Source organism: Dryobates pubescens, chromosome 35, assembly GCF_014839835.1.
Source record: "Dryobates pubescens isolate bDryPub1 chromosome 35, bDryPub1.pri, whole genome shotgun sequence".
Lineage (NCBI taxonomy): Eukaryota > Metazoa > Chordata > Aves > Piciformes > Picidae > Dryobates > Dryobates pubescens.
In genome coordinates this window covers 407,113-433,138 of record NC_071646.1, presented here as the reverse complement: position 1 = coordinate 433,138, position 26,026 = coordinate 407,113, and the positions used below count along the sequence as shown (strand labels likewise).

General features: G+C 58.3%; 2 protein-coding genes across 2 annotated transcripts; both read right to left on the bottom strand.

The window, feature by feature from the left end:
* Nucleotides 1–3,119: 3,119 nt before the first annotated feature.
* Nucleotides 3,120–18,876, bottom strand: NUDT3 (nudix hydrolase 3). Its single transcript, XM_009906190.2, has 5 exons — nt 18,443–18,876; nt 9,420–9,530; nt 4,517–4,561; nt 4,093–4,177; nt 3,120–3,483 (listed from the first exon to the last, which is right to left on the bottom strand). The coding sequence occupies exons 1-5, from the start codon at nt 18,539–18,541 to the stop codon at nt 3,314–3,316; spliced, it is 510 nt and encodes a 169-aa protein (XP_009904492.1). The 5' UTR covers nt 18,542–18,876; the 3' UTR covers nt 3,120–3,313.
* A 1,339-nt stretch (nt 18,877–20,215) lies between these two features.
* On the bottom strand, nt 20,216–25,179 carry RPS10 (ribosomal protein S10). Its single transcript, XM_054176502.1, has 6 exons — nt 25,097–25,179; nt 24,039–24,188; nt 23,427–23,598; nt 21,164–21,241; nt 20,808–20,863; nt 20,216–20,305 (listed from the first exon to the last, which is right to left on the bottom strand). The coding sequence occupies exons 2-6, from the start codon at nt 24,186–24,188 to the stop codon at nt 20,264–20,266; spliced, it is 498 nt and encodes a 165-aa protein (XP_054032477.1). The 5' UTR covers nt 25,097–25,179; the 3' UTR covers nt 20,216–20,263.
* Nucleotides 25,180–26,026: the final 847 nt, after the last annotated feature.

Below are 26,026 nucleotides of genomic sequence, written 5' to 3'. Positions count from 1 at the left end.
CTTTAGATGGAGCTTCCTATGGTCAGGTTTGTGCCCACTGCCTCCTGTGCTGTCCCTGGGCACCACCTGGGCCCCAGCCTTTGCTCCCACTGGCAGCTTTGCCCAGGTGCAGGCTGCCTCTGGCCCTCTGGGCTGGATCAGGGATCCAAGGAGCAGCAGAATGTGAGGTCCCAGCAGGCAGATTCTGTCCGTGCAGCTTCAAGAGCTTTGCTCCTCTGGAACCAGCAGCTTGCTGACCACATTTTCTGCATGCAGAAGCTGAGGCAGAGGCCCCAGGTCAAGGCTAGATCTGGGAAGGGAACTGAGGATTCCTGACATTCCCTGCCCACATTTTCAGCCCTGGATCCTTTGTGTCTTCACAAGGGAAAAAGCAACCCCAGCAGATTCCGATCCCTTTGCACTTCTCGGCTCAGTTTGCTGTCAGGCAAGTTCCAGAGCAGGCTGCAGCACCCTGCCCTGCTGCTCACCCGAAACCTGGGCACTGCACACCCCTCCCCTCCCCCACAGCTGCTGTGATGCTGCTGTGATGCTGCAAGCCCAGCCCTAGACCCGAGCTCTTCCCTCCTCCACAGCTGCCAGGCTGTGTGAATCTCAGTCGCCAGCAGCAGCTCACCACAGCGCCAGCCTCAGCCATGCTGGGAAGCTGAGTCTGATCCTGATGGGGCTCCCAGCAGCAGGCCAGGAGCTTGGCCCCAGGCAGGTGAAGCAGGCAGGCAGCAGAGTGCCCTGCCAGGCCCGGAGCATGCCCCACACCCCTGCTGGCACCCCAGAGGCAGGGTTTGATTGTTGGTCCCAAACCAAGCTAACAGCACTGGGCAGGCAGCTGTGCCTGGGACTGCACACACACCACAGAGGGAGACAGGGAGTGGGGTGGTGCAGGGAGAGGCCCCTCTGGAGAGCCACAGCCGCTGAGCAAGAGCTGCTCCTACCCCAGGAGCAGTTTCCAGTCCAGAAGGCATCAGATCAGCCACTCCAGGTCCCTGTTAACAGCATCAATTCAGGCCACATTAAAACACTTTCTTGGCACAATTTATTTTCTGACCCAAACATAGAAGCCATTAGCAGATCATTAACAACACTCTACCCTAGGTTGTCAGGTTAACAGCCCTGTAAAAACACTTCTCCTTTTAGTTTAGAGACAAAAGTGTGCATGCTGCTGCTAGCAGAGCTGCAGCTCCTCCCGCGGGAGCAGCAGCAAAGCATTCCCCACACACCGATCTGTACAGCAGGGGCAGCGCTGGGGCAAGGCAGCCGATGGCTGCGCGGGGGCCGCTGGGGGCTCGGCCCCAGCAGACTCAGTTTCTTGCATGCTTCCAGACACCAAATTCAAGCCCTTTGCTCTTCTTTGAGAGTTTGGCTCAGGCCTCAGTACAGAGCAAGGAGGTTTTGTACATTCGTCTCCGAGTCGAAATGAGCTGAGCTGGTGCAGCTTAGGCTCCCTTCCAGCTCGCAGTCTCAAGCTGCCCCTTGGACAATGCCTCCCAGCCCTTTCCTCGCACGTTAGCCATCACTGGCACTGCTTTTGGCCTTACCCCTCCAGGCTGATGAAAGCAAGGAGAACAAGTGAGGGAACAGAACAGGACCTCAACACGAACAGCTTCGTGCCAGAGCAGCAGGACCCCACTGCCCCAGGCTCCAGGGGTACTCCTGTCAGACCCTCCTGCTGTAAGCGCTGCTGGGGAGGAGAGAAAGCTCTGAGGAGCTCTGGAGGAGTTTGTGTTAAATAAAGGAGGGAAAACAAAAACAAAAGGGAAAGTACTGCAGATTGAATTTCACATCTTGGCTATGCTCTGACAAAGGAGAAGTTACTGAACTCAGCAACTGCTTCTTGTCCCAAGCCAGGGATTCATTAATGCCCCTCCCAAAACTTGTACCTGTCCCAACCCTGCCCCTGCCCCACCCCGAGCCCCAACCCTTCCCATTGCATTTCCCAACTAGACAACACTGTTGGCAAATCAAGACAGCATGAAACTTACATCAATAAAAACAACAACAAAAAGAAATCCTCTTCAGGTGGAGCTGCCAGAGCCTCAGGGACCATCCTGTGGAGGCTGAGCTCCCCCCCAGCCCTCCTGCACCTCAGCAGGCAGAGGGAGAGTGGAAGCCTCTGGAGCAGCTCCCTGGAGCAGCTGTAAGTGCTGCAGAACCACAGGACAAGAGGTTGAACACCTGAAGGTTTCCCCCCCAGGGCTCCTGTTCAGGGATCCCCAGGGCAAATGCAGCCCAGGGCTGGTGCAGCTCCCACTCTGAGGCTCCAAGGCTGCGGAGTAAGGCAAGTGGGCAAGGAGGGCCAGCAGCAGAGCTCAGGGGGCAGCAGGGGGTGGCCACTGCGGATGCCAGGCTCCGGCTCCCTGCTCCCTCCCACACCGAGTCGCTTTCTCTCGTCCCGTTTCTGAGGCGTGCTCCGGGTGGTTTGGCCTCGTCACACAGTCCAGCTCCGGTCTCCGGGCGGTGCAAACGCAGGAACCTCGGCAGAGGCCGCAGGGGAAGCGAGGGAGCAGCAGGGATGCGCCCAGAACTCTGCCCTCAGCTTCCAAGTGTCCCTGCAGCGGGTGGGAGACTGAGCAGGGAGCAAACCGGCCCAGCCACTCGCACTGTCCCAGGTGTGTGGTGCATCAAACACAGCAGAAGGCAAACAGATTAGTTCAGAACTCTTCTGATCAGAAGCAGACCAGGGTTAAAAAAAACCAAAACCTTCCTGCAGAATTAAAATGTTAGAGTCTCCACCTAAAAAAACCAACAACTTTATACAGCTGTGCTGGAAGTGACCTCACAGGGGTCTGAGCAGCACCTTACAGTACAGACTAAGACTTGAAGAGCTGATCTCACATTGGAAGTCTTTTAATTAAAATTAAAAAGGGGGAAAAAAAGGGAAAAAAAAAAGAGAAAGAAAAAAAAAACAACAAAAAACCCAAACCCACCAAAAAAAAAAACCACCAAAGAGCCACCAAAGTGTCTGTGGCTGGGCTGACACCAAGGGGACGCTGCAGAACACAAGGCAGAGGTGGGACTGGCAGCCTGGCTCTGCAGGCTGTGGAAGCAGTGGGGGCAGCAGGGGCACTGCATGCACAGAGTTTGTTGTACAAAACACATCCAAAAAAAGAGAAAAAAGGAAAAGAAAAAGGAGAAAGGGGAAAAAAAAAAGCCAAAAAACCCAAAGCCCAGATCCCACCTGGCACTACAGGGCAGCACTCGCACCACAGGCTCTGCCCCAGGCTGCTGCCTGGCTGGAGAGCAGGCATGTGAGGGGGAGGGGAGGGGACAATCCGGTTCAGTCTGGTGTGCAGAGTTTCTCTCCCAGGGTCACCTTCAGTCATCTGATGTCAGCCACGGAGCTCCCCGAGTAGGAGCTGCTCACCACGGGGGTGCCGTTGTTCGCCAGGCAGCCTTGCCTCAAGGTCTCAAAGTAGGAGGCCTGCACTGGTTTGTGATACTGCAGAACTCTGATGGCATCTTCTATCTTAAACCATTCCCTTTTCCTTCCTGGGGGGGCAAACAAACAGCAGCAGCTGAGACACCTCCACGCGGTCCAGCCCGCCCCGGCGCTGCTGCGGGTCCCGCCGCTGCCGCTGCAGGAGCCATCCCCCAGCCACGGCTCAGGCTCTGGGACAGCCTCTCTCAGGACTCCTTCCCACTCCAACACCGCTCTGGTGGCTGCTCCCCACGGGACAGGGGCAGAACATCCACTGCCCACCAAGCCAGCCCCACAGCTCCCAGGCTGACCCCACCAGAGGGACCCTCTGAGCAGGTCAGGCGCTCACTTCAAGCCAACCCTCCTCTGAGACTCCGACAGAAGACGGCTGGGGATGATTAACGCTGCCCACAGCTCTTCATGCTCTTTGCTTAGCATCTTAAAAGGGCAAAGACTATAGAGCAAACTGCTGGAGAGGAGCTGCACAGCAGAGCTGACCTCCCTTGGGCCACAGAGGCTCCAGAAGCATCAATCTGAGCACCAATTCTTTCCCCAAGCAGCCAAAGGACTCACACTGTAACTCCTCCTGAGCACTGGCACAAGGATGCCAGCTGCCAGAGGCATGCCAAGCTGAGGTGGTTTGCCTGCAGCCAGCCAGTGGCAGGCAGCACAGAGCTTACCAATGTTGACAGAGTCCTCCCAGTCCTCCAGCACCTCGGTGACGATGAGTACGTAAACATAGGTCCTGTGCTTCCTGTCCCGGTTCTGGAAGGCAAAGCAACAGGGGAACAACAAAGCCACCAAGGAAAGCAGGCAGTGGGCACCTGGGGCTGGGAGCTGCCTCTGGAACGCTGTGGAACCCTCTGTGCAGCTCCTCAAACACCAGAGCCTGGGCTTGGCTAGGCACAGGGGTTGTGTCCTGAGGGGAGGAGAGCTTGGAGCAGCCTTCCAGCACCCAGAGCGGGCTGCAGGGGAGCTGGGGAGGGACTTCTGACAAAGGACAAGGGGTGATGGCTTCCACCTGGAAGAAGCTCCTTTTAGATTGCTGGGACAGGCTGCCCAGAGAAGCTGAGAAGGTTCACAGCCTCAGAGTCTGAAACTTACCTCAAAGATTCCAACCAATCTTCCCAACGTCCCTTTCACTCCAGCCTGCAAGGTCAAAGGGAACAAAGAAGCTCTCAGGACAGGTCAGGGCAGGAAATGCTGCAACATTCTGTCCAGATGAAAACTTGGTCCCAAGGACAGAAAGGGATCCAGAGCTCCAGCCAGGCACAAGGTCCCAGGAATTTGTTCTTCTCTTTTCTATATCCAAGCAATGCTTAATTCCAGCTGGAGGACAGAGCATTATTGGTTGATTTAGCAGCTGCATACCAACACAGCCTGCAGAGCCAGCAGCTCCTGGGCAGGTTACTGCAGCCTAAGCACAGCCAGAATTCCTCTGGGCTTTGGCAGTTTTGCCCCTTGAAAAAGATAGCTGGAGAAAAGAACTTCCAAGTGTGTGCAAGGCAGCCCCTGACAGCATCAGAGCAACACAGCAGCTCTGCCAGGGGTGTCCCACAGGGGTCTGAATCCTGTCAGGGCTGGAGCCTGGCCCCTGCACCAGGAACAAGCCTGCTCTGGGGGTAACCCAAGGGTGAGAAGTGAAGGAGGCTTTGGACTCAGACACCAACCCACAGCAGATCCAAGCAGCAGCTTTGTCTTCTCCTGGAATGCTGCTGAGGAGCTGCTGTGCCTCAGACACCTTCTCCCACCTCAGCTCTCCTCTGCTGCACCATGCAGCAAGCTCTCCCACTCCTCTGCCTCCAGACCCCTCCTGGGTGTTTTTCCCTCCCCAGTGCTTTCCATTCCCTTCCTTTTCTACCACTCTCAGTGCCTGAACTCCAGACAAGAGGAAACTCTGCTGCGTGACTTAGCTGCTGTGACACCACCGAGGAGCTGGCACAGCACCCAGCCACGACTGGCAGGGGCATGGAGCTGCTGCCTGGCAGCTGGAACACATCCCACCAGTGCAGGAGGACACTGCCTCTGCTCCTGCACAACCTGCAGGGCTGAGCTGGCAGCTGGCTGGGGGAGTGGAGCTCAGCACTGAGTGCTGGCAGCACCGCAGGACACTCAGGGCTCCCAGGCTGCTGGATGAGCACAGACACCAACCAGTGCCACAGCAACCTCCCCACTGCTGCTCACAACAGCTGCTGGTGGAACAGCCCCAGGAGGCCAGGATTTCATAGGATCACAGCACTGCTTGGGTTGGAAAAGGCCTCCAAGATCCAGTCCAGCCATCAGCCCAGCACCACCATGGCCACCAAACCATGGCCAAACAGCTCCAGGGATGGGAACTCCACCACCTCCCTGGGCAGCCTGTTCCAGTCCCTGACCAGCACAGAAGTTGTTCCTAACTTCCAGCCTGGCACAATTTCAGGCCATATTTGTAGCTCCCCCACCAACCATTCCTAGAAATCCTGGATGCTGTCTGTTCCCTGCTCCCTGACCTCTGCTTCTAGGAAGGAGCTTTTCAACTGGATCTTTGATGTTGGTTTTGGATGCAAAAGTCATTGTCTCATCAGTACTGAGCCACTGCCCAGCCCACAGGTGGGCCACTGCCTCTTCCCCAGCAGGCTATTTCTGGAGCCCAGCAGCAATTCCCTGAAGGTCAATGCCCTCCTGTGTGCCCACCCCAGGGCAGCCAGCACAGGGCACTGGGCCTGACCTCTGGGGGAGAGAGATTTTGCCTCATCTGCGAGGCTGCTGCTGCTAACATGGATTAATCTCCCTCAGAAGGGAACTGGAAGGCAGATACTGCAGAGGGAGTTCATTCAGAGAACTCCTTCAGCAGCCAGAAAACACAGAGGGCCACCAAGCTTCCTCCTTCACAACATCCCAGCCCCTTGCCCCAACCCTTGGCTCCGGCTGAGCATCGCTCAGACCCCCTCTGGGGCTCGACAGCTTCAGGGCTCTCTGCTCCTCCCAGGGATGCTCCAGGTCCCTCAGCATCATTGCCCACCAAGCAGCACACTCAGGTGCAGAAGAGGACAGACCCAGCTTGCAGAACGAAGCTCTTCCTCCCTGCCCTGCAGGTTCAGAGCAGTTTGCAGGGTCCCAGGGAGTGCCCAGAGGCAGCTGCGGGGTCAGGGTGCAGCCCCAGCCCTGCCAGCCGCGGCCGCACGCCAGGGGCCGGGGAGCCGGCACGGGCGGCAGGGGTGCAGAGGAAATGAAGCTTTGCTGCTCTGCTGCTCAGGGAACAACTTGTTTTAATAAAGAAAAATTACTGAAGACATCCAAGAACAGCAGGTTCAGGTTTCAAAGCTGAAAATAAGTTTGGGTCAGATGCAAAAAGCAGCCTGCAGCAACACCATCTGTTCCCAGGGACAGCTTTTATTGCCTTCCATCTGAGCTGGGGAAATGTGGGTTGGAATTTCAGCTATTTTGCTTTGCTCTATTAGGCTCAAAGCCTGCATCTACTACAGATCACTGCTGGGCAAGAGGGCTGTGGCAAAACCCACTCCAGTCTTTGCTTTAATGCTTGCAGTACTGCAGGGAGTAAATCACAGCCATGAAGGCTGCTGGCTCAGATGAGTGCTGAAGGCACCAGCTCCAGACCTGCCACACAAATTGGCCTCTGGCTCTACCACATCTCAGGGTTTGACTTCTTCATCCAGGGCTGTACTGCATTACAACCAGGAGAGGCTTTCACATTTGGGAACCAGAAAGGAAGTATCACAGCTCAGCACCATCCCCTGGGGCACTCACCCGTGGAAGCCCAGGAAGGGCTCCCTGCCGCGCCGAGAGCCAGCAGCGTTCACACCCTGGATCGCCACACGGGGAACAGGGCAGGCTGCTCGGAGAGCAGGTTCAAGAGGGGGAAAGAAAGAGAAGAGGTGCAGCAAGCAGATCAAAGTGCTGGCACTGGACTATTTTTGATACTGGCACCAATTGTCTGTTTGATCCCAGATCAAGCACAACCACTCTGGCTTCTGATTCCTGGGAAGAAAGCAGCCTCACACTGCTGTCACTTTGGAGAACCTGACATTCAGCAAGCATTTAAAGGTCAGGATGTGAAAGATGCTGCAAGAGCAAACTGAAATGCCTTTGGGTTTAACAGATGAGTGTGGAGGCTTCCTTCAGAGTTGCTCTGCAATAAGTTTAATTTAAGGCATCTATTTCTACAACATGTTCCCCAGCACTTGCTCACAGCCCTGAGAAGCCTTCCTCCTAACCAGAAATTCAGCTGGGGAGAGACTGCAACAGCACAGAAAATCCAGGCAGCATCAGCCAAGCTTTGGGGCTGAGGAGGGCTTGAAGAGAGCTCCTCCTGCTCCTGGAGGGTGACCCTGGGAGTCTGCAGTGCTGTGACACTGATCCCAGCACTTCTCACTCCTGAGAAGGCTGCTGGGGCTCAGAGCCAGGCTGCTCACCTGCAGCTGCTCTGCCCAGGCACTCAGGTCACTGCCAGTCAGATGCAGCTCCCAGCCTGGGGACCTGCCGGCTCTGCTCCTCCTGCTGGACAGATCCACGCAGATGAGGACTCCCTCCAACTAGGACAAGGACTTGAACTCAAGCTGGGACAGAGGCAGCACAGGTTGCACTCACAAGCCACATCTCCAGAACAGGCTCCTGAAGTGCTGAAGATCAGCAGGAGGCAGAGGTCAGACTCCCGAGGGACCAACTCCTGCAGCGAGAGCCTGGCTCAGCTCAGACACACCTGGAGCAGGGCATGGGGAAGTCAGAGCTCCACTGCCCCTTCCCAGCCCATGCTAGGAGGGCTGTGGAGGTGAGCTGCTGGGGTAAGCCTGCTGCCTGTGGAGCTGTGGATGTTTGCTGTTGCTGAGCAGAGAGGAGCTTGGCTGGGAACGGCTCCAGCCTGCCAGGCTGCCACAGTTTGAGTTACACTGGGCACAGCTCCACGTGAGGCAGGGCACACCAGCTGAGCACGAGGGGATTATCTCAGCCAGCCCAAACCAGTTCCTTGGCTGCAGACTGAGCCCATGCCAAGGTTTCCTTTCAGCCCCTGAGCTGTCATGGAAAGAGAGAGACTCTCCCGGGGCTCTGTGCTGCCCGAGGCAGGGCGGACGCAGCTCTGCCGCGAGGATCCGACAGGCAAAGCCATCCCTGCATGAGCCCCTGGCTCCTGCTCCCAGCCATCCAATCCCCCATGGCTGGGCTGTGAAGCAGGACTCTGCAGCTGAAGATGCTGCCATTGTTCTGGTTGAACTCACTTGGGCTTGGACTCACCCAGCTGCTAAAAAAGCAGGAGCTGTACTGCAAGCTGGAAACAAAGAATGCCAGCAGCAGCCCCCAGCACCAGCAGGGCCTGAGGGACTTGCAGACATTCCACTTCCACTCCATCACTTTCCAGATCTGGTGAGAAGATGCCAGATTATGAAACCTTCCAAAGGGAAGCACACAGCTCAGAAACTGCCTCATGAGACTAGTCCAAAGGCCAACAGTCAGCACTTTGTTAGGCAGCAGCAGGTAAAACCTTCCTGCAGCAGGCAGCTCAATAAAGCAGCTGCAGGAGAAGCTTCCTCCCAAGCCTCACCAACTGGCTTTGAATCCTGTCCCACAGCACTCTGACACCCAACTAACATCTGGAACCCTCCTGGAAGCATTTTCAACCCTGCTTCATGGAACTGTGAACCTGCTTGGGCAGCCACAAGTCATCATTCCTCAAGCCAAGCATCTCTCCACTTGGGGAGCACTCAGGGCCAACTCTGAAGCCAGGCTTCACACCAAGGGAGCAGCTGCTCCCTGCCCTTGGGACTCCTCATGAACAGAATCCAAGGCCAGGCTGGAGAGGGCCTGGAGCAACTCGCTCCAGTGGGAGGTGTCCCTGCCCGGGGCAGGGGCTGGAACTGGATGACCTTTCAGGTCCCTAGCAAGCACCAGCAGAGCTGGGTTTTGAGGTTCTTTCTCCTGACAGAGAGGCAGACAGCAGTGTCCCCATGTGGGCCAGGGGAGCCTTGGCTGAGAAGCAGCAGAGGAGCCCCAGAGCCGCCGGCGTCCCACTCACCTCCTCACAGACTTCGCGCACCGCAGCCACGCCGGGCTCCTCCTCGGGCTCCATGCCGCCCCCAGGCACAATCCATCGGTCAGGATGACGACTGCTGCTCACCAGCAGCACCTGTGGGGAGCAGAGGGCAGCTGAGCACACACTGCAGGCAGCGCCCAGCCGAGGGGAGGCTGTCTCTGCACCTCCAGCACCTCGGAACAGGAGCAGTGCGGTCTGAGCCCTAGGAAGGTCTCCACCTTGCCAGGAGGATCCCCTCAGGACATCAGTGACCTCCAGGCACTCCAACCCCCACATTTCTGCACCTTCTCACCACCTCAGCCTGGGGCAGAATCAGCCAAGGCAAGGACTTGCTCTGTGGCACAGCACCACAAGTTTCTCCTCCTGGGTTCCAGTTTGTGCCTCTTCCTATCCCATCACAGAGGTTTTCCTTCCTCCTGACTCACAGCAGCATCACACAGGGAAGAGCTGGGAGGGAAATCCCTCACACCAGGTCAGGAGGTGACTCTGAGGACAAAGCTAAAAGCAATGGATGCTGAGGTCTGTTTTCTTGCCAGGTAAGGAAGCCTCTGTGCTGATTCCCACTTCCATGCACAGTTTCCAGCTCAAAGGAAAGAAATAAATCTCTCTGCATCTACTGAGCCAAAGAAAAGCTGCTGAAAGCCATCCTGGAAAGGCAGCAGAGCACACTGCACACCACTGAACTCCTTCCTCTTCTGAGAAACAGCATGGGCCAAGAGAATCCCTGCCCAAGGCTGCCCCAGGAAAGCCTGCAGCAGGGCCAGGCCCAGCAGGAGGAACTCCGAGGTGCAAACATCAGCCTCGGGCAGAGCAAATGAACTTCAGCTGCCCTGGCAGCTGGGCCCAGAGCCGAGCTGCAGAGGGCTGCCTGGGAAGGAAGGCTCTGTCATTCTCACACTTTTATGTAATCAGACCATTTCCTGCTTCAGAAAAAGGAAATCCCATCAAGGGAGAGCAGGAAACTGCTCCTCCAAGGTCATTCTTTCAAACAGGATATTGCTACCAATGAGCTCCCCCAGACAAAGGGATCTCAGCCAGCCCCAGGCTGAGACACTGCTGGGCTTTCAAAAGCCACCCAGCTCCAAGTGGCCTTGGTGGCCCCAAGCCTGCAGCACATCCCCAGGGCCAAGGCCCAAGGTCCTCAGAGCCCACACCACAGACTCCCATGTGTCTGAGGCTACTTCTCAGCTTCTTGGCTTGCTGGGGGCAGCTTCTGGAGCCAAGCCCTGCAGCCCCTGGGAAGGCATCTGCAGGTAGGATGATGTCCCAGCCGAGCTCTGGAGGACAACTCTGTCCTTTCAAAGCAGGGAAATGAGCAACACAAAGCTGTGGGCAGGCAGGAGGCAGCCCTGAGGTAGCTCTCACACAATTGGTGAGGTAAGAGGAAGGTCAGGAAAATGAAGCATAGTCTGAAGCCTGCAGCAGGGGCTCCCACACAGTGCAGCCCTGGTGGGAAGCAGCCTTCAAAGCAGCTGCAAACAAAACACCCAAGCACAGCCCCAGCAGCCTCCCTGGGGAGCCAGGAAATGCTGCTCAGGCCACCACAGGCAGAGCTCCATGGGAAAAGGGGAAAAGAGTTTGGCACTAGGAGAGATCTGGGAGTCCCTGATCCATGATGCTGCCTTGCACCAACCTAGGGCCTTGTGACAGAGGCATGGAGTGACAGGAGCAGGGGTGATGGCTTCCAGCTGGAGGAAGCTGCACTGAGGTGAGACTTCAACAAGCAGCTCCTCCCCAGCAGGGCAGGGAGGCACTGGAGGTCCAGAGAAGCTTGGGGACTCCAAGCCTGGAGGTGTTCAAAGCCAGGATGGACAGGGCCTCGAGCAAGCTGCTCTGGTAGGAAGTGTCCCTGCCTGTGGCAGAGGGCTGGACCTGGATGACCTCTGTGGCCCCATTCTGTGAGGCCATGATGCCTGCACACAGGGCTGCTCTGCTCCCCCCAGGCTGCTGCTTTTCTCCTCCCTCCCTGAAACGATGGTGCCCTGCAAAGCCAAAGCAGGCAGCCAGCAGGAGGCAGAGAATTAACTCCCAGCACCAGAAGAGAGACTGAGGGATTCCCAGGCTCTCTCCTGCTGTGCAGGATTCAACCAGCCCCCAGCCATCAATGAAGCAGCAGCAGCTCAGCTGTAGGGAACCTGGTTCCTAGAGAGAGGCTCTGCAGAAGGGCTGCAGCCAGGGCCAGAAGGGTCACAGCATTGCTAGAACCTGGGCTGCAACCTCAGCAGGAAACAAGCTGTGAATGCTCCCAGGAGGAGCCTGGCCTTAGGCTGGCACCTGTGGGCAGCACCATCAGGCCTCATAAGAAGCAGCAGGCAAGATGTTAAATACCTGGGATTTGGCCTGGCCAAACCTCTGCTGCCAGTCTAGAGCCACTGCAGCCCTGGCACCTGCCCTGGCACCTGCCCTGATGCTCCCCACTCGTGTCCTGTGCACAGTGGCTGAAGACCAAGCTGGCACTGTCTGAGCTCCTGCCACACCTCAGCACAGAGCCAGGCAAATGCCTCCTGCTGCAGAGGCTGTGGGGAGGCTGTGCAGGAGATGGCTGCTCCAGGGCTGTGAGCCTGGACACTGGAGTGGCTCTGCTGGGAGCCCTCCAGTTCATGAGGCTGGAGCTGAGTTGTGCTGGCAGCTCCCAGACCTGCCCCATGCCCAGGCAGGATCCTGGAGCCAGTGCAGCTCTGTGTCCAGCATAACAAAGACCTTGATGCTTTTGCTCCCAGTCAGGAAACCCTCTCCCAGAGCCAGCCTGCTGCTGCTACTGTGCCCAATGCTCCAGAGCTGCACATCAGGACCCCCTGAACACCAGGAGCAGCCTCTGCTGACAGAGCTCAAGAGGAGCAGGAGGGGACAAGAGGCAGTGGAGCCAGCAAAGCCACACAAACATCCAGCTGATGTCCCCAGCAGCAACACAGCCCCACACAGCCTGCACCTTGCCAGGCTGGTGTGCCAGGCTGGTGTGCCAGGCATGCCAGGGCTGACAGAAGGGCTTCTCCCACCCTCCTGCTATTCAGGGCACGCCAGGAAGCCAGCACAAAGTAGCACCAAGTACAGCTGTGGTCAGCAGGCTACAGCCAGCTGCAGGCATGACAGAGCCTGCAGCTAAGGCCTGGACACAGCCCCAGCAGCAAGCCCCAGCAAAGCCCTCTGCTGAGAGCAGAGCAGAGCCCCCAGCAGCAGTGCTGCAGTCAGTGCTGTGCCCTGCAGCAGGGCTGCTCCCACACACACCTTGCCCTGGGCAGGGCTTCACCCACATCTGCTGCCTGGAGGCAGGACACTGAGGGCAGAAAGCTGGAGGGCTGTCAGGGGCTGGGGCTGCTCCCTACTAACCAAGGGGCAAAGAAAGGGAAGAGGGGAGAGAGACTCCTGAGCTGGGAAGGAGAATGCTGCAGAGCTCAGCAAAGGGAAGCACAAGGCTGGGGAGGGGAGGGAGAGGTGAGCTGGGATCCAAGCATTGGATCACACTTACAGCACTGGAACCAGAGAGGCAAAGGGAAAGAAACCCCTGGGGGGTGCAGGCTGCTCCTCAGAACACCCCCAAGAAACCCTCAGGGCCTGCACTGCTGCTCTGGCCCCAGACCACCCAGGGTGACATTTCTCTCACCACTGCTTGCTGGGGGCTGGAGCCACTGCCCTGCTGCTGCAGGGCAGCACAAGCAGCAGCCCTCTGCCCCCACCCAAGGGAGGGTTAGATAACCACAAGAATTATCTGCAAGAGGCCTTTGGCAGCAGGGGCAGGGCAGAGCTGGCACCAGGAGAGAAGGGCTGATAAGGAGGCACTCCCAGGGGAAGACCCCAGCCCTGGGAACCTCCTCCTGCCTCTCACAAGCAGGCTGCTGAGCAGCCAGTGCTCACAGCTGGGCCAGAGGAGATGCTGCCCTGCAAAGTGCCTTTGGAACTGAGGCCAGAAAAGGATTCTGGCAGAGAGCCCAGGCCCCTGCTCAGGGGGGCTGAATCCCCATCCCTAGAGGTGTTCCAAAGCTGCAGAGCTGTGGTGCTGAGGGCCAGAGGCTAGGCCCAGCCTGGGCAGAGTTACAGTGGTTGGACTCCATGATCTCAAGGGGCTTTGCCAACCCATCCTCTGCTGCTGTGAGCCACCAACAGCCAACCCTCCCAGCACCCACAGGTGCTCCCTGCAGGAGGGAAAGGGCAGTAAGAATGCAAAGAGCACCCAAGGCATCAGAAGCACCTTCAAGAATGCCACCCAGGTGCTGGTGTCCCTCCCAGAGGGGGAGATGTCTGAGCACAGCCAGTGTGCAGCACCCACACACAACAAAGGCAGCTACAGAGGCACAAATCCTGACACAGGCCCACTCCAGAGCAGAGCTCCCTCACTGGGCCATGCAGCCTCTCAGCTGCACTGAAGCAGCACTTCTGAAGCAGCCCAGTGTCTGCTTCCCAGCACACAGCACCTGGGCACTGCTCCCTTGCTGCCCCTAAGGCAGAGCTGAGAGCTTCATCCTGCTCTGCCCCAGTTCTGTGGGTGCCCCCTCACAGCAGGACCAGCTCCTGCTCCCAGCAATGACACCCCAGGCACACCACCACCTTCCCTGCACTCAGAAGGTCGTTTTTCTAGACACTGAGAGGCCATCCATGGAAGCAGGAGGTCCTCTGGCAGCAGTCCCAGCTGGGTGGCTCCCTCCACTGCTTGGACTTGCCTCCCTGCTCCAGCAGCTGGTCTGAAGGCTTCTGAGCTGGAGCAAGTCAAGGAAATTGTGATTTCAGAAGGCAGGGAGGAAGAAGACAAAAAGAACAAGGAGAGAAAGGCAGAAAAAAGAGCTTGAGCCTCTGCTCAGACAATAAATGAGTCTGAGATAAAAGAGACTTCAGAGGAGCATCCCAGAGGAGCAGGCAGCAGCCAGCACTGCTGGGTCCCTCTCAGCAAAGCCAGGGGTGGGGCAGTCTCTTCCCTTATTCATCACTTTCCCTCAGCTGCAGCAGAGCAAAGCCAACCCCATGCTTCAGTTTCACAACAGCTCACAGAGCTCCCAGTAAATTGAGTGAAAATGCAACAGTTTGCATCCTTCTGTAGCTTGGGGAAGCAGCAGAGCCCTGCTTAGGAAAGCTGCCCTCAGGACAAGGCTGAGCTGGTGAAGATGAAAGCTGAGTTCTGCCGAGGTCTGCACTGCAGCTCCCGGAGGAGAGCAGCTCAGGGCACAGCTGGGAGGCAGAGGGGAGAGAACAGACTCTGAGTGGCCAGCAGAGTGCTGGCGATGTGGCAATGTGCAACTGACAGGCAGAGCCTGAGCTGGTGTCATCACCACCTGCTGAAGGAACAGGGAGGATCCAGCCGAGCCACCAGGGCTCCGAGGCTGTGTTGCAAGGCTGGCACTACCCCATGGCCCTCCAGGGATGGGGATCCAACCACCTCCCTGGGCAGCCTGTGCCAGTCCTTGAGAACCCTTTCAATGGAAAACCTTCTGATCTCCCACCCAAACCTCCCCTGCTGCAAGTGGAGGCTGAGCACCAGGGGCTGATCCCTGCCCTGCTCCTGCTGCCCACAGCATTGCTGATCCAGGCCAGGATGCTGGAAGCCTTCTTGGCCACCTGGGCACTCTTGGCTCATCCTCATCCAGCTGCTGACCAAGACTCCCAGCTGTCTGCAGCCACCCCAGAGCTGCTGTATTCCATCACAGCTTGGTTTAAAGCTGCCCCAGGCACAGCAAGGTCAGGGCAGTTTGCACTCCAGCTCCTTCCCCCAGCCCTGGCTGCTGTGGGGCTGCAGCGACAGCCTCTGGTGCCCCCAGGCTGCTCTGCAGCCCCCTCCCCACCTCATCCAAAGGCAGCAGAGCCACGGGCTGGGCTCCTGTCCTTCCCAAAGCCCTGAGGGTTGGCCGTTGTTAAGGAGCAGTTGGTGCTTTCAGCAGCTACAATGAGGGCATGCTGGAACCTGCAGCTACAGCAGGGCAGGACTCAGAGCCAAACTGTTCCTTTTCATTCCTGTTCAAGTGCAAGGCAGAGATGCTGCTGCCACCCAGCAGCCTCCCATCTGCTGCCCAGCAGTAAGGGAGCAGTGCCACTTTCTGGAGCATGTCCCTGTGGGAACAGCTGGGCTGCACTGAACACTCCTGGGCTGTCCCAGGGCCGCTGGCAGGGCAACACCAGGAGGATCCTGGAGGTAACAGCAGATGTGGGACCCCTTGACCTGCAGCCTCCCCATCCCCACTCCTGCAGAAGCAGCAAACACCACAGGGGTTACCCCAGCAGAGTCCTGGTGTCCTCTGACTCCTGCTCACACTCTGAGCATCCATCCTGCTGGCTGCCCCTGCTCCCTCCTGCCCCCAGGCACCACTCCCAGCCTCACTCCTCATGGAGCAGCACACAGCAAGATGACCTCTCCTCCACACAGCCCAATGGAGAGCTGTGGTTTTCTGCTCCATTTGAGATGGGCTGAACTGAACCTTCCCTGCACTGCTCTGTAAAGGAACAGGCAACACAGCCCTCGCTGCAGCCAGCAGCTGGGGCACCCAAAGCCCTTCCCCCCTGTCCCAGAGTGGCAGCTTGCAAATGGAATGCAGAGAAACTGGGCAACCTCCAGCAGCAGAAGGGGAAAATGAATCACTTGGAAACTAAAAGACACAAAGTGTGATGCACAAGACTCTATTTGCACACCAAATGCCTAAGCAAAGCCAGGCTGCTGGGGAGATCCCCACTGACTGCTGAGATTAGAGAGAAAATCAAACCAGTGGACTCCAGAGAGGGGCAAACACCCAGGGAGCAGGAAGTGCAGCCTCCCCTCCAAGCAAAGCAGAACTCTTCTCATTTCTCCTTGCTTGCTGACAAAACTCTCTAGTCCAGGAGCTGATTAGGGAGAAAACTTGGGGTGTGTGTGTGTGTTAAATTCATATCAGGCAATTAAGAAAAGCCAGAGCTCAATTCCATTTCTTAAGCACTTTAAAGCAATAGCAACCAGAAGCAGCCAAAGAATGCTTCAATGCAGCAAGTGGAAATCAGTGACCAAAACAGCCTTTTCCCCCTCTTTTTAAACAGTAATCTTGATCTCTAACACACACACAGAGGTTCTGCTCCCCCCACCCCCAGAGGCCTTTCAGTGGATCTCCATTTCCATTCCAATAGCAGTAATCAATACCCAAACACAGCCCAGCACAAGCCCTGCATTCTCCCCCAAGAGAAAAAGAAAGGGAAGGAATCTGTCCCAGACCTGTTGAAACTACCTCACAGCACCACAGGTCACACACAGGCACTGCCCAGCACCAGTGGCACCGAGAGGGGACAGAAAGATTTCTCCCAGAGCTTCAGTGAAGGCCAACAAATGGGAATTAGCCTCAGAAACAATCAGAGAGGAGCAGAAACGGAGGATTCCTGCCTGCTGCTGTCAGCAAGGGGCAGCAGTGCAGCAAGGCAGCTCCCAGGCCTCCTGCCTCAGATCAAGGCAGGATCTGTGAGGGCCTCCACACGGGGCTGCAGGTGGTCAGTGTGGTGTGACCTGACAACAGCTTCCCTAAAGGCTGCTGCTGGAGGCCACTTCACGAGGAGGTGAGAACACAGAAAGCAGCTTCAGCCCTGGGTTCAACACCTAGAGACCACAAACAGGGGGCTGGAAAGCTGCCTGGTGGAGGCCAAACCTCTCCAGTGCCTGGGGCTCACTCACAGCAGCACACACAGCCTGCCCCCGAGGAAATCAATCCACACCTCCTGCTGCATCATTTACAAAGCAATCAGTGCTCCTGAGGTATCAGGGAACAGAACTCACCACCTGATGTTACTGGGGAGATCAGATGAGGCCAGCACCGAGTGACCAAAGCTGCAGCGGGAAGGTGATGCTGACAGCACCAGCGAGCTGTTAAATTCATCACAGAAGGGGCTGGAAGGGACCTCAAAGCTCATCCAGCTCCAACCCCCTGCCATGGGCTCAAGGCCTCATCCAGCCTGGCCCTGAACACCTGCAGGAGGAGGCAGCCACAGCCTCCCTGGGCAGCCTGTGCCAGAGCCTCCCCACCCTCACCGTCAAGAACTTCCTCCTAGACAAATTCCATTTGTCTTCAAGCCTGCTGCACTCAGCCACTCTTGAGCACTGCCACACCTGGCTGACGCTGTGTGGAGTCCCATCAGGCAGCACCCGTGGTGCTGAGCCCCAGCAGCTTCACACAACTGCTTTCATCTCCGTCTTTAGCTCATCGGTGTCCTCAGAGCCAAGGGGGAAGGCGCAGCTGCGACCAACACCTCACCAGAACGCGGCTGTCGTTTCGGAGCCGTGGTGCTGGGAATGTTGACACTCCTCACCATGACAGCACAGCTACAGAGGGGGTGTGGAGCCTCCTGCCCCGCGTTAAACAGTAACCGAGGGGTGTGCTAATTGCCTCTCCTCCGGTGAGCCGCCTGCCTTCCCTGCCGATTTCCTGTAGCTACAAATATGATAATCAGGAGAACAAAGCCTTTAGCAGGGCCACTCAGGAGCCAGTCAATGGAATGAAACGGCACAGACCTGCAGCCCAGGTCGTCCCCAGCAGCCCCAGAAGATGTTGAAGAAGAGCAGTAAAAAAATCGCACGTCCGAAGAAAGTTTCTTTTGAAGTCCCCGCACGATGCAAGCCCCTAGCAACAGGGCCCTCGCTGCCCTCTCTACCTTTAATTCCCACTTCCTCCCCAGCCTCTCTGGACAGCAGCTTCTGGCACTCCATCAGGCCCCTTTTATCCCAGTTTCTTTTTATAAACCCAAGGTCAGGTTTCCTCTCCCATCTCATGTGATGTGCTGGACCGCAGCTCTGCCAGCGCTGGGGTCCCCTCCGCTGCCAGGTCCCGGCCCGTGCTACAGCGCTGCTTACCAGAGGGTTCCACCACCCGCGGGCACAACCCTCCCTCCCCGCCGGCCGCTGCCCTCACGTCCAGCAGGCGAGAGCGAGGAGGGCACAGCACCAACTGCCCCAGCGACGCCAACTGCGCCCCGAAAGCAAACCCCGCAGGCACCGAGCGACTCCCGGCGGCTGCGCCCCCACCCCCGCGGGGCGCACACAGCCCCCGGGGGTCTCGCAAGCCCCCGGCCCTCACCTCCTCCTCGCTCTCGCTGCGGAAGCACAGGCAGGCCGCCCGCTTCTTGTAGCCGTCCCCGTCGTAGGTGCGCGTCTGGTTGGACTTGAGCTTCATCATCCTCCGCTGCGAGGGGGCGGCTGGGGAAGGGGAGGGGGACAGGCCGGAGGACAGCGAGGCCCGCGGCCTAGAGGGCGGGGGCGGGCAGGGTGGCGGCGCCGGGAAGGACCCGCCGGGGCTCCCGCGAGGGGCGGGCGGGGAAGGACGGGGGGACGGAACGGGGGGGAACGGCCGCCTCCCCGCGACAGTCTCTTTCTCGGTTTCGCTCTGTCTCCCGCGGGCCGGGAGCTACCCGCTACGCGCTGCCGCCTTTCGCCCGCCTCATCCCTCCCTTCACTTCCAGCCGCTCCACCGCCGCTGCCAGCGCTCCGGCCACCGCCGACGACGACGACCGCGACGCCATCTTGGGGCACGTTACGCAAACGGCGTACAGCCGCCGGGCGGAGGAGGCGGCGGCTGCCCCCTACCGCTTCACGGCGCTCCCGCCACGCAGACGGCGCAACCCGGCTTCCAGAATCGCTCCCCCCCGCGCAGACGGCGCGGCACCACGCCTCCGCCTGCCTGCCTCCGCCTCACCGCGAAGCCTCTGCGCCAGCGGCGCGGCTTAGGCCGCTTTCGAGAATACAGCGGCGGGTCCAGAGCCGCCGGGCGGCTGCGTGCTGGGGCGCCCTGGCAGTTACGCAAAAGGCGTCGGGGTAGAGCCCGGCCCCCAGCGCCCGCCGCGCACATGGCTAGGCTTTGACAGCGGCTCTACGCAAAGCGCGCAGACGCCGGCGAGGGAAGAATGCTCCCCCTACGCAAGGCGGGGGGGGGAAGGCGGCTTATGCCAACGGCGGAGCTGGGTGCAGGGGTCCCATCGTACCCCGCGGGCGGGAGCGGAGATGACCTTCCTGGGCACCCCAGAATCAGCACTGGGCTGGGACACAGGGTCCTCTGCAAGTGGGTGGCCTTGGCCTGGCACTTGCAGGGCCCCCCAGTATTGCACACAGCCCAAGCTCCCCAGGGGCATTTTCAGGCCTCGGGGCAGGCTTTCACCTGTTAAGCCCCAAATTGCACCCCGGGGTAGCCAGCAGCAGCACCACCCTGCTGCTAAGTCCAGGCACCTTCAGCAGCTTCGTCTGGATGAGGTTTGGCCACCATTTCCCTCCCCACAAACCAGGGCCAAGCCCCCTTCCCCCAGGTCAGTGCCATGAAGGCTGCCCCACACAGCACCCTGCTCAGCAGGCGGCAGCGGCCCGGCCCCCACCAGCTGCCGAGCGACATCTACCGGCAGGCGGCAGCAGAGAGGACCCGGCCTGGGCCTGCACCGCGCCCCCAGCTCTGCTCAGCTCCCCGCAGACGTTTAGTTAACCACTGGCTGCAGGGCCGGGATGAAGGATGCTCACCTGCACTGGCTGTGTGCGAGTCACAGAGGGCCTCGGGCTGGCACAGCTGAACCTGCTGGGTCTGCAAAACAGAGACACCCCTCAGCCCAGCTGTACCTCCCTGGGAACGACTGCAGTGCCTTCCTGTGTAGCACAACTGCCTGCAGGACTTCTCCTCATCCTCCTGCAAGAATCACCTCCACACACCAGCCAAACCCTGCCTCAGTGACCACCAAACCTACACAGTTCCTTTTCTGCAACCTGTTTTCTAGTCACAAGTTCTGCTGCTGCCACACACAGCTTGGAGTCAGCTCTCTGCTCCATCAGCCCTGGATTGATGCACTCAGATGAGACAAGGACACAGCCCAGGTGGCATTTTCACCTATTTTATTATACACAAAACATGAGCAGCAAGGCTCTACTGCGGGGGCTGACCACGGCCACGGCCAAATCCTCCTCTCTGCAACAGAAAAGGAAGAGCATTAGGAGTCACCATAGCAAGCAAGTGACAGCAGCAAACACACAGAAGAACCACCGAGATTCTCAAGAGCAGCCTGCCTTTGCCCAGCATGCCCTGCTCCAAGCACAGCCTGACTCTGAGCTCTTGCAGACAAGCCACCTGGCACAGGCTCCCCAGACTAAGGGCAGACCAACCCACCCCAGCAGCTCTGTGGTCACCTGAAACTCTTCTGCTTCTGAAGGACAAAACTCTGCACTTTCCCCAGCACTCAGCCTGCTCTCCAACGTGCAGCTGGCTTCCTGTCACAGCAGTGAGGCCACCACGTAGGAATGCAGCAGGGAGCTGTGCTTAAGGGGCAGCAGACACCAGCCTCTCCTACACAACCAGAGCCAACACCTAACCCTGGCTGGCATCCCTGAGAAGCACCACCACGGAGCATGCAGCTATCACCTGTCCTGCTTGCCCTAATCAAAACCTCAATAAAGGAAGTAAATTTACTCACAAACTGGAATTCAGTGGCTGCTCCAGCACCTGCCTCAGCCTTCTTGTCAGCACCAGCTGCAGAGAGAGATCAGCAAGTTACCAACCCCAGAACCCATGCCCCCCGTACTCATCTGCTTGGTACAAAGCTTTACAGCCACAGATGTCTAAAACTGAGGGGAAACAGCAAAGTGAAACAGCAGCTTTGAGCCCGGGAAAGAGTTGCAGCCTCCCCACCAAGGAAATCCCCCGGCCCAGCCTGACAGCACTCGAGAAGAGGCTCTCAGGAGCACATAACTGCTGTGCAAATGTCTACCGCACCAGGAGCCTTTCCCCTTTGCCTTCCTGAGGGCCTCCCCGCGGCGGCCCGGCACTCACGTGGCACGGCGCTGCGCCGGTAGGTGTCTCTGTCGGCCTCTCCCCGCGTCAGGCGCGCCGGGCGCTCCCCCTCCAGACCTGCAACGCAACAGGCACCGCTCAGAGCCGGCCCCAGGGATGGGGATGGGCCAGGGAGGGCAACAAAGCCTCCCTGCCGTCAGGCCCAACCCCCAGCCGGCGGCAGGTTTCTTTGTACGCTTTGGATCTGTCCGTCCCGAGGGTCTAACAGCTCAATTCCATCTCTAAGAGAGTCACAAACTGCAAGTGCCGAGGACAGAGCAGCCTGAGCTTTGCCTCAGGATAACTGCTCCAGCTTTTGTACCAAGCCTTACCTGAGCAAACCAGCAGCACCACACAGAAGTGCAGGAAGGGCCCCAAAACCCCAAGAGGTGAAGCAAGACCCCCAGGTTTGGATCCTGTACCACCATCCTCACACACCACTGTGACTGCCAGCCTGAGGCAGGTAACCCTCAGCCAAACAGCACAGGAACAGCTTGTGCAGCTCTCCCAGCCAAGGTGAGGGCTGAATGAGGTCACTGGCACTGCAGTGAAAGGTCTGAGATGCTGCAAAGTGAAGCTGCAGAAACCCTGAGCAGATTTCAGCAGGAACTGCAAGCCCCTGGCTCGTGCCAGACAGGAGGCTGCTCCTCACTGGATAAAGACAGCAGCTAAGGGAGTAAAAGTGAGAACATCCAAAGCTGCTCAGAGATCAAAGAAACCATCACCTTCCTACTTGCAATCCAATCCTTGCCTTTGAAGCAGATGATGCCAGTTTTGTCAGGCTGAAAAACAAGCTGCAGGAGCTGGAGGTGAAGTCCTGAGCACCCTGGGACATGATGCAGCTCCTGCAGGAGCAGACTCCTGCCCCCCACCAGAAAGAGCTCTGTCATGCAGGACTCTTCCTCCACAGCACAAGCCCTGTTTTAAGGGCAAGGTGACATCCTGGCACATGATTCTTGGCAAACACTAGAGGCAAGGCACACAAGGCAGAAGACCTTGAGGGAGAAGAAATGTTTCTTGCCCCCTGAGACCTGGCACTGCTGCTCTGTCAGTCACAGCTGCAGTAACTTCTGTCACCTTCCTCTGAGCTTCCAGAAGTTTTCATCTCCCCAAAGACCTTCCAGAGATTTTACAACTCATGCCCTGCACTGTGCTGTCTCTCCTCTACTGCTGGACAAGGATCCAGGAAACCCAAGCAGGAGATTAGCCTGGAGCACTGCAACACTTTCAGACCTGAATCGAGGGGCGGTGACTTCAGCACACTCACCTCAGGTTTATTTCCACTGCACTGCTCTGCGACTGTTCCCACAGCACAAAGTGCAGCTTCTGCCTCGCAGGGGCACCCACAGCAGCTTGGATCACCAAGGCCAGGCAGCTGAGGTCAGCAGCAGGTTTGTCTGCAGGACCCATCTCCAGCACTTTGGGCTATCAAAACTCCACCAAGATAAAAACCAGCACTCCAGGCCAAGCATTTCACCTCTATCTGTGGTGAACCTTTTCAAGAGGGCAGCTGTGGTAACCTGACCTGCCTAGCAGCTTTAGGGTCCCTGCCAGAATGGTGCATGTCCACTGTGACCACAGGCACCAGAGCTCAGCCTCCACACACAGCATGTCCAGCACCTGGGCTTAGCTTGGGCTTTCAGCCATCCCAGCTGCTGCCTGCCTGCTGTTCCTGGATGGAAGTTTCTTCCCCACCTCTGCAAGCCCAGCCAAGGGCACTCAACTCTTACACCAGAACCTCCCACGCAGCTCCTCTAAGGGTAACTTGGCCACAGACAAGGCTCTCTGTCCCTACAGGACTCAACCAGCCATGCACACGCTGGAGAACTGCCAGCACTGCTGCATGCTCCTCCCAAAAGAAGGTCTGAAAAGCCCCAGCAGCTGGAGACATCCCACCCCAGCCCTCGGCCATGCCTGACCACCAAAGGGTGGCTTGATCCACAGCCTGAGGTTGCAGTGGCTCTGCTCCCAGTCACCTCTCACCAGAGAAGGCCAAGTCCCACACACAAAGCCTTTCTCCCAGGCAGCCTCACAGCTTTCTTTAGCCCTCTCCAACTTCTCCACAGGCCAGTGGCCATCAGACTAGCACCAAACAGAAGCAATAAAACCTGCAGGCTCCTCCTCGCCCTTCTTACGTTCATACACCCAGATGTGGCAGCTGCTGACACCAGCCTGGGCTGGAAGCTGCCATTCAGCTGACTGTCCACCACCCCTGTGCTGTCTAACACGTTTAACCGGCTCCCTGCTCCCTCCAGCTGCTCACCTTTGGGCCGTGGCCTGCCTGTCTCGGGGCGGCTGCGGCGCAGGGTCGCGGGCACGATCTCGGGGGGCAGGTGAAGGTAATCCCGCAGGTACTGGATGCCCTCGTTGGTCAGGTACCAGTAGAAATGCCTCCATGCAAACTGCTCCTTCACATAGCCACGGGATTTCAGAGACTACAGACAGAATTCATCACTTGGGGGATGATCCTCCTCATCATCATCACACTGATCTCCTATCACTACCCTCACCAGATGGTTTTACAGCTTGAGGGGACCTGGGGAATAAAGATCTAGGAGCAGAAAGCTGAGGCACAGGGCAAAGCTACAGCATCAGGCCTGTTCTGTGAGGAAATAAACAGCTACAACACAAAGAGCTCCAAAACCAGAGCCTGAGATGGGGATCCACAACAGAATAGCCTTCAACAGTCAGTGGGAGACAACAAACTGAAGAGAAAATGGCCCAAAAAATCAGGAAAATGGGAAAGTGCAACGGGAGAGAAAAGGCAAAAGGTGAAGTGCTACCCCGAGGACATTTCCCTGACAATGGCTGATGATGTTTTCATCACAGGCACACAACCACCTCCCCCTCCCAGCCCCTGGCTCTCACTCCCCACCTGCATGGCTTTCATGACGTGGAGGTTGGGCACGTTCTTGTCCACCAGCTCCGGGTGCTTGGGCATGTGCACATCCTTCTTGGCCACCATCACTCCCTCCTTGAAAAGGAGCTCGTAGATGGCAATTCTGTTCTTCTTGGGCATCAACATCTAAACAGGAGACAAGGGATAGATGATAAATCCCACTGTGGTGGGGGTGGGAAGGGACCTCTGGAGATCGCCCACTCCAGCGCCCCTGCTCCAGCAGGGTCACCCAGCACAGGCTGCCCAGGAGCACAATGCCCAGAGGAGTTTGGAATCTCTCCAGAGGAGACTCTGCAACCTCTCTGGGCAGCCTGCTCCAAGCCTCCAGCAGCCTCCTGTTCAGATGGAACCTCCTGGGCTCCAGTTTGTACCCACTGCCCCTTGTCACGTTGCTGAGCGCCACCAAACACTACTGGTGCAAAATAAATGCGCTGTGAAACCTCCCAGCAGCAATAAACGAATGCCAGTGCTGGTTTGTACCAAAAGCTTCATAGCTCTACAAGGTCTCCGATTACTAAATTACAGATTCCTCTAAGGGCTCTCTGAGCTGCTTTTCCACACCCACTCTGCCAGCTGATGCTCCCCAGTCCTCCTGTGCAGGAAAAATGAGCAGCCCCAACCCGTGGTCACCAAGTCTCATCATACCACTAAAGGCTGAGAACTCTCTAACCCTCGCCGGCCGCGGAGCAGACCCCGCGGCAGGTCGCGGACTCCCTTCACGCGAGCCTCGCGGGGTAAAAGGCCACAGTGCTTCAATGGGGCTCCCTCCGCGGGTGGTCCCTGCAGCAGCTAACCCAGACCAGGCCCCTCCAGGCCAAGACCTGGCTTCCCCCGGTAACGGAACCTTCCCGCGGCCTAGTGCCCCTCGCTCCCTCCCGTCCCGCCGACCAGGGCCTAGATCTCCCCTTCAACCCGGAATTCCCCCCACAGGGGGCCAGGCAGCGTCTCCCCACCGCTGCCAAGCAGCAACCCTACGCCGCCACCCCAGGATGGCGCCGATGCGAGGCCGATACGAGCTCGGAGCGCAACCTCACCGTGGCGGCGGCAGCAGGCCCAGGAGCGGAAAGGAATGCGCCTGCGCCGCGCGGCCGCTTCCGGCCTCCCCAAGGACCCCTGGTGATGCAGGTGGCTGCGGCGCTGCCTGAGCGGGGCTCGCAGGGCCCCTCCAGCCTGGGCAGCGGGGTGCCCTGACGGTGCCTGATGGGAGTTGTCACCCTGGGGGGTTCGGCTGCATCCCCGGAGCCGAGAGTCTCTCCGCTGTCCACCCCCGTGCTGACCGCTCCAGATCTGCACCGCAGATATCCCTCTACACGTTCCCACTCGTGTCACCTCCTCTATGTCCCTATCCATGTCACCTGCGTCCCCACCACAGATCTATCACTCTGTTTCCACTCGTGTCACCCCTCCACATTCCCACTCAGGTCACCTCCTCCATGTCCCCGGCCATGGGACATCTGATGCCACCACCAGGGCGACGATAGCCCCCTCCCCAGCTCCCCCGGGCACAGCTTCCTCCCCAGCCCAGGCAGCTGCTCTGTGCCAGGCAGCGGTGGCCGTTTCAGGAGGGTCTCGCTCCTGAGATGCACTCTTTGAGCACCGAAGCTTTGGGGTTTGCTGGTGGCCGGTGCTGTGCCAGGGCACCCCGGCTGTCCCCGCAGCCCATCCAGCTGGCAGTGCTCTTTGGAGCCAGGCTGTAAAGCCCTGTTAGGGGTTCCCTCCCGAGCTGCTCCCCACCAGGTCACAGGGTACAAGGGAACCTTTGCTCCCTGACCGGCAAAGGTGCTCGGGGCTGGCTGGTGGCACTCAAAGTCCCTTTGTGCCCCCAAATGCTCACCCAGGAGATGCTCCTCTACCCGTAGCCCCCCCCCCCCAGCCGGGCACTTGCACCAGGGCGGGACGTGGTGCCCCCAGACAGGGTGCAATGAGGGGATCGGAGCTGCGTCCCCGTACCCGGGGAGGCTGGG